Raw genomic sequence first — 10327 nt, forward strand, 5'->3', positions numbered from 1 at the left:
GCGGAGGCTTGACAGCCATCTGTCAGGAATGCTTTGATGGTGTTTCCTGCTTGGCAGGGGGTTGGACTGGATGGCCCTTGCGGTCTCTTCCAACTCTAGGATTCTATGATTTGTTTTGTGTGATTTCCTGTTGGGTCACTCATGATAGGCTAGCTAGCAGTCATCCTAACAGGCCAGCCTCCCCTACGTGTAATCCTTCACCAACAGACCAATATCTTGTCACCAGGGAAATGCTTCCCCTAGTGTCCTTGCGGTTTTTATTTTCTTTTAAAAATCAGATTAAAATACATGCTCTAGCTTGAATACAGTAAACTGTTCAAAACACCCATCAACTACCCTAAATATTCGTGTCATTAGCGGATAAAATTGCTACACTTGGCCTGCTAATTTAATACCGAAAAGATAAAGAGTAGGTTTTATAGAGTTCTAGAACAGGGTGCTCTAGAGTGGCGTGGATCGGTCCCTTTCCCAAACACACATGATTTGAATGACAGTTACAAAGAGAAAAAAAACACCACGGAAGGTCCGATATCATCACAAACACTGTTATTCCAAAACAGCAAACAGCACCGACCATCATGGGACAAAGTTTTTCAGTAGCTGCGGTTGTTGGCATCCGTCTGTCTCGAGGGACAATGGAGTGCGCTTCTGGGGGTGAAGTCAAACCGTCGCGTTAGTGACCCCCCCAGGGCACAATAGCCTAAACCCAGGGTGGAGAATTTTCGGGTCAGATCAGAACCAGCCAAAAGTTGGCTGTACCAGTTTACCAGTTTACCATCAATAGCAGCTGTGCACAGTCATGTTGATAAAAGTCATAAGCCTCAATGAGAACTAGAAACTTGATTAGTCATGGTTACAGGTAGGTGGCCGTGTTGGTCTGCCGTAGTCAAAACAAAATTTAAAAAATCCCTTCCAGTAGCACCTTAGAGACCAACTACCGTATTTTTTGCTCCATAAGATGCACCTGAACATAAGACACACCTAGTTTTTAGAGGTGGAAAGGGGGAAAGCCCTGTTTTTTTGAGGATCAGCTGAAAGTGGTGCAGCTTTTTTTGCAAAGGGAAAAGCCCTGTTCTGAGGATCAGCTGAAAGTGGTGCAGCTTTTTTTGCAAAGGGAAAAGCCCTGTTTTTTGAGGATCAGCTGAATGTGGTGCAGCTTTTTTTGCAAAGGGAAAAGCCCTGTTCTGAGGATCAGCTGAAAGTGGTGCAGCTTTTTTTGCAAAGGGAAAAGCCCTGTTCTGAGGATCAGCTGAAAGTGGTGCAGCTTTTTTTGCAAAGGGAAAAGCCCTGTTCTTTTGAGGATCAGCTGAAAGTGGTGCAGCTTCTTTTTCAAAGAGGAAAAGCCCCGTTTTTATGGGTTTCAACTCACAGTTCTGCAGCTTCTAGTCCTACAGCCATTTCTATAGTTTCCAGACAGATAATCTAATCAGCCAGTCACATGTCGCTGGGGAAACAAACAGCCTCCCTCTGCATTCAACAATGGAGGCCTGGGCAAGGGGGCATGGCTGGAAAGGGAGCCTTATCTCTCTACCGATCACTTGCTGAACAGCTGCTCAGCAGCTTCTTTTCAACACCCCCTTTGCGGATCAACTAAAAGTTTTGCAGCTTTTTTGCAAAGGGAAAAGCCCTGATTTTTTTGAGGATCAGCTAAAAGTTTTGCAGCTTTTTTTGCAAAGGGGGAAAAGCAAAGCTCCTTTTGCAAAGGGGGAAAAGCAAAGAGGAAAAGCCCCGTTTTTATGGGGTTGAACTCACATTTCTGCAGCTTCTAAAGGAAAGGGAACCTTTTCTACAGTTTCCAGACAGATAATCTAATCAGCCAGTCACATGTCACTGGGGAAACAAACAGCCTCCCTCTGCATTCAACAATGGAGGCCTGGGCAAGGGGGCAGGGCTGGAAAGGGAGCCTTATCTCTCTCCCGATCACTTGCTGAACAGCTATTCAGCGGCTTCCTTTCAACCCCCCCCTTCTCTCTTTGTAAAAAAAAGAGCACGATCTGCTTTTGGCCCCTAGGCAATTCGGCTCCAGGGACAATGCATTCGCTCCATAAGACGCACAGACATTTCCCCTTACTTTTTAGGAGAAAAAAAGTGCATCTTATGGAGCGAAAAATACAGTAAGTCTGTTCTTGGTATGAGCTTTCGTGTGCATCTGAAGAATCTGAAGAAGTATTTGAAGAAGTGTGCATGCACACGAAAGTTTATATCAAGAACAAACTTAGTTGGTCTCTAAGGTGCTACTGCAAGGAATTTTTTTATTTTGTTTTATTTTGTTTTAATTAGTCATGTTATTGTTAAGTCGCTCTATCAATAACCTTTTTGTTTAAAGTAATGCTTGTTTTATTTAGACCTATTCCCTTTTGTTCCCTTTATCATTACTTTAAACTTTATTTTATTTTATCGTTTTAACCTATCTGTGCCTATCATTTGCATCCAATCAAGGCTGGACCAACTGCCATCTACTCATTTAGAAAAAAACTAAAACACTCCAATCTTTCTCCTGGGCTGGAATTATGACTGAGAGGGCTCTGGAAAGTACTGGGATCCTGGGAAAGGGGGACATATCCTGGACCTACAGAGGGAGGAATCCAACGACTGCTTACAGGATCCTCGTTCCAACACTCAGAGTGGATCCTTTGATGAGAAATGAGATTTCTTTTCTCGCTGAAGCTCTTCCCACACTCTGCGCATTTGTACGGCTTCTCCCCTGTGTGCGTCATGTGATGTCGAAGGAGATGCGCTTTCTTACGAAAGTTTTCTCCGCACTCCGAGCACCTGTACGGCTTCTCCCCCGTGTGGATTCTCTGATGTGTAACAAGGTTTGTGCTCGTGCAAAAGCTCTTCCCGCACTCGGAGCAGGTGTATGGCTTCTCCCCTGTGTGAATGCGCCGGTGCGAGGTGAGGCTGGTGCTCGTGCTGAATCTCTTCCCGCACTCGGGGCAGGCGTATGGCTTCTCCCCTGTGTGAGTTCTCTGATGAAAGATAAGGCTGGCGTTCTGAGCAAAGCTCTGGCCGCACTCCAGGCACGTAAAGGGCTTCTCCCCTGTGTGGGTTCTCTGGTGCGCCATAAGGGTCGAGCTGTGACTGAAGCTCCTTCCGCACTCCAGGCACCGAAACGGCTTCTCCCCCGTGTGAGTTCTCTGATGTAAAGTAAGGTTTGTGTTCTGGCTGAAACTCTTTCCACATTCCAGGCATTTATACGGCTTCTCCCCAGTGTGGACTCTCAGGTGGGAGGTGAGCTGGGACCTGTGACTGAAACTCTTCCCGCACTCCGAGCAGGCGTACGGCTTCTCCCCTGTGTGGATCCGCTGGTGCCTCACCAACGTCGTCTTCTGACAGAAGCTCTTCCCGCACTCCAAGCAAGTGTACGGCTTCTCCCCTGTGTGGATACGCTGGTGAGTGATCAGGGCCGCGCTCTGGCGGAAGCTCTTCCCGCACTCCAAACAGGTATAGGGTTTCTCCCCGGTGTGGATTCTCTGGTGTCGGATAAGGCCTTTCCTCTGAGAGAAGCTCTTCCCGCAATCCAAGCATTTGTACGGTTTCTCCTCTTTGTGCGTTTTCAAGTGAGTGTTAAAGCTGGATTTGCAACTGAAACTTTCCCCGCAGACCGGACACTCTCCGCCTTCTTTCCTTTTGTCTCTTTTTTCTGGGACTGGGACATCATGGAAAGCTTCCCCCACGGCAGCAGAGGAAATATCCCTCGGCTGCTGTTCCCCTTCCGTTTCCTTGCTCTGCTCTTTCAGTTCCTGTCCGCAGGCAGCTCTTTGCAACAATAATCTGGGCGCGTCTCCCTCATTCCGAGTGCCGACCTCCCAGCCATCACCTGCCAGAAGAGCGAGAGAAAAATCTGTAAGAGCCTGAGAGAGAACCAGGACCCCAAACCTAGGGAGCAAAACCGAGTTTAATGCCGTTCTGAGCGACAACACAGAACAAATCTCAAGCGGGAGCAGTTCCTTTCAAGTTATAAAACGAGGACTCCATTAATAAAAAATAGAACACTTTTATTCGACTTGGTGCAAGTTTTTCTCCGATGTTAACTCATCCACACAGCCCACTAAATCTTAGCAAGTCTACTCTGAATTAGATACCATCTGTAAATCATTTTCAGGTAGTTCTCCTTCAAGGAATAACATGCAGTAAACTTCAGATTGCTCTTCTAAAAATTTTCCCCAAAATTGAATACTATATTGTGTCCTATATCTATTGCCCAGTGTGTCATAGAAAGCCTCCTCTTTCTTCCACCTCCCAGCTTCCCCTCTCCTTTGACCTGTCTCTGTGTCCTATCTGTCAGGATGTCCTACACACGAGTAGGACCTTGGCAGAGACACATGCCCGACTGGCATGTTCCCTCCCTACTTGACTATTGTTCGGGAGCTTCAAAACCATTCCTCAGCCCAAACATCACAGCGACTGATGCCAGAAGACATCAGCACACTTAGGGATCCGCAGAGGTTTGCGCAGTTGCGTTACAGAACTCAGCAACTCAGCATGTAGGCTAATCTACTTTATTTACATATAAATACACACGGAGCTCTGAAACATGACTCCCTCTCTCTCTATCATCAGATAGCAAAGAGAAAGAACAAAGGACAATAGTCCCAGTTCAGGAAACACAGTAACACAAACATCCTGCATACGTCACATTCCATTCCTGTGGAATCAAAACACACACCAGCATGTAATATACAACAATCCCATGACTGCACACGGGGAATGAAGCTCCAACACTACCATCACTCTCCTTGGTCTGAGTCTTCTTCCTTTGTGGGTTCCCTAGGGGGTTCCTTGGCTGGAGCCTCCCACCATTCGTCATCCAGCCAGTCCCTGATACCGCAGGCTTGAGGCTCCATACAGGATGGGAAATCCCTGTCTCCTTAAGAGACCCCCACAAGCCTGCCACAAGAACTGGGCCCAAGCAGAGGAGGCTGGGTTCTGATGCCGGCCGCCGTTTCGGCTGTCAGCATCTGCCAAGTCAAAGGGGGGGAAAAGGAACCCTTACCGAGAGAGGCGAGGTTCCCACAATTCTCCTCCATAACTTCCACATGCAGGGCTCTCTGGGCCGGATCCAGCAACAGCCACTCGTCGTCTGTGAAATACACAGCCACATCCTCAAAGGACACCTGGTCCTGGAGGAGGAGAAGGAAGAAGAAAACAAATTTTCCTTTTAAAAAAGTGGGGGGGGGGTGAGGAACACGATGAAGAGCTGCATCCCACTAAGTTCTACACAAGAGTAGGACCACTGCAATAAATGACCTGGTTAGTCAAGTCCAGTAACTTAGATGGGTCTATTCTGCATAGGCAGAGTAAAAGATTATTGTAATTATTATTATTATTATTAATAATAATAATAATAATAATAATAATAACCCGCACATCTGACTGGGTTTCCCCAGCCACTTTGGGCGGCTCCCAACAGAATATTAAAAACACGAAGAAACATCAAACATTAAAAACTTCCCCCGAAGCTGACCAGACTGAAAAAGAATCATAGAACCATAGATTTGTTGAGCTGGAAGGGACCCTGAGCATCATCTAGTCCAACCCCCTGCAATGCAGGAATGTGCAGCTGTTCCTTACGGGCCTCAGGCCTGCAACCTTGGCATCATCAGCACCACGTTCTAACCAACTGAGGTACCTACCGTGTTTCTCCTAAAATAAGACACCGTCTTATATATTTTTTCGCTCAACAAAACACAGTATGGCTTATTTTCAGGGGATGTCTTATTTTAACCGTGTCGCATCGGTACGCTGCATAGCCACACCTCTCCAGGCTGTTTTAATGGGAGGTACCACGTCACTATGGCTTATTTTCGGGGTATGGCTTATTTTTGGGGAACGGCTTATATTTCCAAATGCATAGAAATCCTGCTATGGCTTATTTTATGGCTATGGCTTATTTTAGGAGAAACAGGGTAGGTGTCAGGGGCTGGACTGAGAATGAATGGTGGGAGCTGCCCTCCCCCTTCTCCTGAACCTTCCCAAGGGCAGGAGGACAGTATAGATTTAGAGCAGTGGTTTGCAGAGGGGCACAGTCCAGAGGGGAAAAGCTGGGAAATACTGAGTGAGGAACAACTAGAAGAGGAAACACCAGGAGAGAGACAGTGTCCTTGGAAAGCATTCCTGAGCCCCCCTTGCCTAGGGCTAGATGGGCTTTGAGAGTGACAGAACAGAGAGCTCAGCGATAACAAGCTCAGATCACCCGACGTAGGAGTGATGTAGTTTCATGGGGACGGAGGGGGTGAACCTTTACTGGGAGCAACGCCATTTCTAGAGAGATATGCATGGGTAAAAACGCTCCTTTCATCCTATCTGCTTATTTACTGCCACCAAGGGAGGGATCCGATTCCCCAAAGCCTGACACCAGCTGATATCGTCACCCAGAGAGCTTCCCGGCTTCCCAATGGATCTCCTGCTTGGTCACTATGAGAAAGGATGCTGGGACCAGCTGGGCCCTCTTTGGCTGCAAGCATCAACAAGGCTCTCCTGAGGTTCTCATGTTCACAACCGGAAAGCCTAGTTATGCTGAGGTTCTTAGGGGCTGGGGGGGGGGGGGCGCTGTTCTACATTAACGGACTCCCCTCATCTTCTAGGCGCTCCCTTCGTTGTAGCAAAGGGACAGGAACCTTCCAGGCCCAGGCATGCAAGCTGCCTCCATTGTTCTCTCTGGGATTCTTTCCTCTACCTGATCAGGCCTGACAGCCGCCGTTTCCACTCCGCCACAAGGAGTGCGGGTCGCTGGGGTCACTCCGTCGCCTGCAATGAACACAAAAGAGAGCGGGAGGATATTTCATTTCCGTTAAACACCCTGCGTGTCCATTTCAATCAGGGTGGATAAAAATCAATGATTAATAAATAAATTAATTAAAATTGGATATTTAAAATTTAAATGGGATTTTTTAAAATTTAAATGGGATTTTTAAAATAAAACGCTTTTGGAGAAAAAATATTTCTAAGGATAGTTTTCTATTTAAGTTACATTACAGCCCAAAAGCTATTCATCAGGAAATAAGGATTTGTTTTAAGTTTTTCATGTGTGCTAAAACACAGTCTAATTTTTTTAAAATGTTTAACCACACCAGTTAACAAACATGGATACATATGCTATAATGTTATTGTTTTACTTACCTAGTGAGTTGGCAGCTTGGTCACACTCTTTCACAATCCACCTGAAGAGCCGTCTCTCCCGGGGAGCTGAGGCTGCCTGCTCTGCCCCACGGAAACCCAGAGAAACTTCAGCTAGAGGTCCCTGTTCCTGAAGCAGAAAGGAGGGTTAATATTATTACTAATTTCCTGGCCTTTGCCCTAAGCACCCAGGGTGAATCATAGAATCCTAGAGTTGGAAGAGACCCCAAGGGCCATCCAGCCCAACCCCCTGCCAAGCAGGAAACACCATCAAAGCATTCCTGACAGATGGCTGTCAAGCCTCCGCTTAAAGACCTCCAAAGAAGGAGACTCCACCACACTCCTTGGCAGCAAATTCCACTGTCAAACAGCTCTCACTGTCAGGAAGTTCTTCCTAATGTTTAGGTGGAATCTTCTTTCTTGTAGTTTGAATCCATTGCCCCGTGTCCGCTTCTCTGGAGCAGCAGAAAACAACCTTTCTCCCTCCTCTATATGACATCCTTTTATATATTTGAACATGGATATCATATCACCCCTTAACCTTCTCTTCTCCAGGCTAAACATACCCAGCTCCCTAAGACGTTCCTCATAAGGCATTGTTTCCAGGCCTTGGACCATTTTGGTTGCCCTCCTCTGGACACGTTCCAGCTTGTCAGTATCCTCCTTGAACTGTGGTGCCCAGAACTGGACCCAGTACACCAGGTGAGGTCTGACCAGAGCGGAATACAGTGGTACTATTACTTCCCTTGATCTAGATGCTATACTCCTATTGATGCAGCCCAGAATTGCATTGGCTTTTTTAGCTGCTGCATCACACTGTTGACTCATGTCAAGTTTATGGTCTACCAAGACTCCTAGATCCTTTTCACATGTACTGCTCTCAAGCCAGGTGTCACCCATCCTGTATTTGTGCCTTTCATTTTTTTTGCCCAAGTGTAGTACTTTACATTTCTCCCTGTTAAAATTCATCTTGTTTGCTTTGGCCCAGTTCTCTACTCTGTTAAGGTCATTTTGAAGTGTGATCCTGTCCTCTGGGGTATTAGCCACCCCTCCCAATTTGGTGTGATCTGCAAACTTGATCAGGATGCCCTCAAGCCCATCATCCAAGTCATTGATGAAGATGTTGAATAAGACTGGGCCCAACACAGAACCCTGTGGCACCCCACTAGTCACTTCTCTCCAGCATGAAGAGGAGCCGTTAATGAGTACCCTTTGAGTTACAGCCGAACCTTAAAACAGCTTAATACAACTTACAACCACAGGAGAAAGGTTCTAAAAGTATGTACACCTCAGCAATCAAAAGCAGTGTTAGAAAATCAGATGTACAGTGAGACCTCGGCTCCCGAACGCCTCCGTTTTGGAACGTTTCGGCTCCCGCAAGACAAAAACCTGGAAGTAAATGTTCGGTTTTCAGAAGCAGAATATCTGAGGTGGCTTCCACTTGAGTGCAGGAATCTCCTGCAACCAGTTGGAAGTCGCACCTCAGTTGTCGAATATTTCGGAAGCCGAAAGGGCTTCCGGAACCAATTACGTTCGACAACCGAGGTTTGACTGTATAATCTAATCCCCAAATGGCGTTTTAAACCTAGGTTACGGTCGTGACAAAGGAATGTCCAGGCACCAGGGTTTGTTAGGTGGGGATTTTTTGCAATTGAACATTAGTAATTATTATTATTATTATTATTATTATTATTATTATTATTATTATTATTATTATTATTATTTCTGTCCTGCTTTATATTTTACAGATCTCAAAGTGATTTGCAACATTCAAACATAAAATAGGAATTTGTTCAGAGTAACTTGGACTTTTTGTTACAGGTAGGTAGCCGTGCTGGTCTGCCATAGTCAAAACAAAATAAAAAATAAAAAAATCCTTCCAGTAGCACCTTAGAGACCAACTAAGTTTGTTCTTGGTATGAGCTTTCGTGTGCATGCACACTGGTTTCTAACCAGTTGGTCCTGATTAAAACATAAAACAAAACAATCCAGAACACATCAAATTAGAGCTTATTTCAGATCCTTCTCCAAGCGATATTTCGCTTTCGCCAGTCGCCAACCCGGTGCACCGAGAGATCTCCACACAATCGCAACTGGGCTCATGCCAGCAGGCTCTTATGCTCTCTTGCATTCCTATACTTGACAGAACATTCATAAGCCCGAAACTCTTTTCCTCGCTAGTTTTAGAAAAGGAACACAAACATACCAGAAAAGTGTCAAATATGTAACACAAACTGTGCCCTCTGAATTTGCTATTATGCTGAAAAAATCATGCCATGTCCAAGCATTTAAAAAAGGAAAAGGAAATGGGGAGTGGGAAGAGAAAAGGAAAGGGGCAGACAAAGTGTTAGGGGGCTTGGATTCCCTCCTCCTCTTGGAAACTAGTGGGTTGTTTTTTTACTTTATTCATGCTCACATTTTTGTCTTTTGGAACTACCAGAACGAAACCCTCTCTCACCTGCTGCTTTGCCTGATTCTTGACCTCTGCCTGGCTCAGGAGGAAACCTTCGGCCAGGGCCACCGCTTGGGAACTGGTCTCCACTCCACATTCCCTGACCCAGCTCTCCATCTCCGGGGGGAGGACAGCCAGGAACTGCTCCAGGATCACCAGGTCCAGGATCTGAGCCTTGGTGTGTCTCTCTGGCTTCAGCCACTTGTGGCAAAGATGGTGGAGTCGGCTGCAAACCTCTCGGGGCCCCTTGGCCTCCTGGCAGCAGAAGTGCCTGAAACGTCGGCGTTGGGCATCCAAGCCGAGGGCATCCTCCTCACCCAGGATCTCTTGTGTGCTTCTTGCCCAGAATCCCCCGCTGTTCCCAGCCTGGATAACATTCTGGCGTCTTCCTGCTTTCCGCTTAGCCAAGGCTTGCTCCTCCATTTCCCAGCTGTGCTCCGAGGTCACCCTCTCCCGGGCCCCCAAAATGGCTTCCTCCTCTTTCCACCTTCTCGCCTGCGATCGCCCAAATTGATTAGGCTTCTAAACCTGCAGAGAGCCAGGGAATCTTATGTGAAATGTTACGCTAGCAGAGCATTCAGATGCAACTGGCAACCTCATTTGTATTACTGCATTTCAGGGTTCAGATTGTGCAGCATATTCCAAAAACAGGATGCAGAATCGTCTATTTAACACAATATTCAAGCTACAATGATACAGAATACTGCTTTTTTTCCCTTGTAAGTATTGGATGGGACCACGAGTATCATCTAGCCC

General features: G+C 46.4%; 1 protein-coding gene across 1 annotated transcript in view; it reads right to left on the reverse strand.

Moving 5' to 3' along the window:
* LOC117042529 overlaps positions 1-10099 on the reverse strand; it is a 55435-nt gene extending 45336 nt beyond the window's left edge. Inside the window, 5 exon segments of the mRNA XM_033142070.1 lie at positions 2460-3820; positions 4997-5123; positions 6680-6750; positions 7123-7249; positions 9578-10099. Coding sequence (XP_032997961.1) covers positions 2460-3820; positions 4997-5123; positions 6680-6750; positions 7123-7249; positions 9578-9994 — 2103 coding nt within the window. The 5' untranslated portion in view covers positions 9995-10099.
* Between the last annotated feature and the right edge of the window lie 228 nt (positions 10100-10327).

This window comes from Lacerta agilis, chromosome 2 (genome assembly GCF_009819535.1).
Source record: "Lacerta agilis isolate rLacAgi1 chromosome 2, rLacAgi1.pri, whole genome shotgun sequence".
NCBI lineage: Eukaryota > Metazoa > Chordata > Lepidosauria > Squamata > Lacertidae > Lacerta > Lacerta agilis.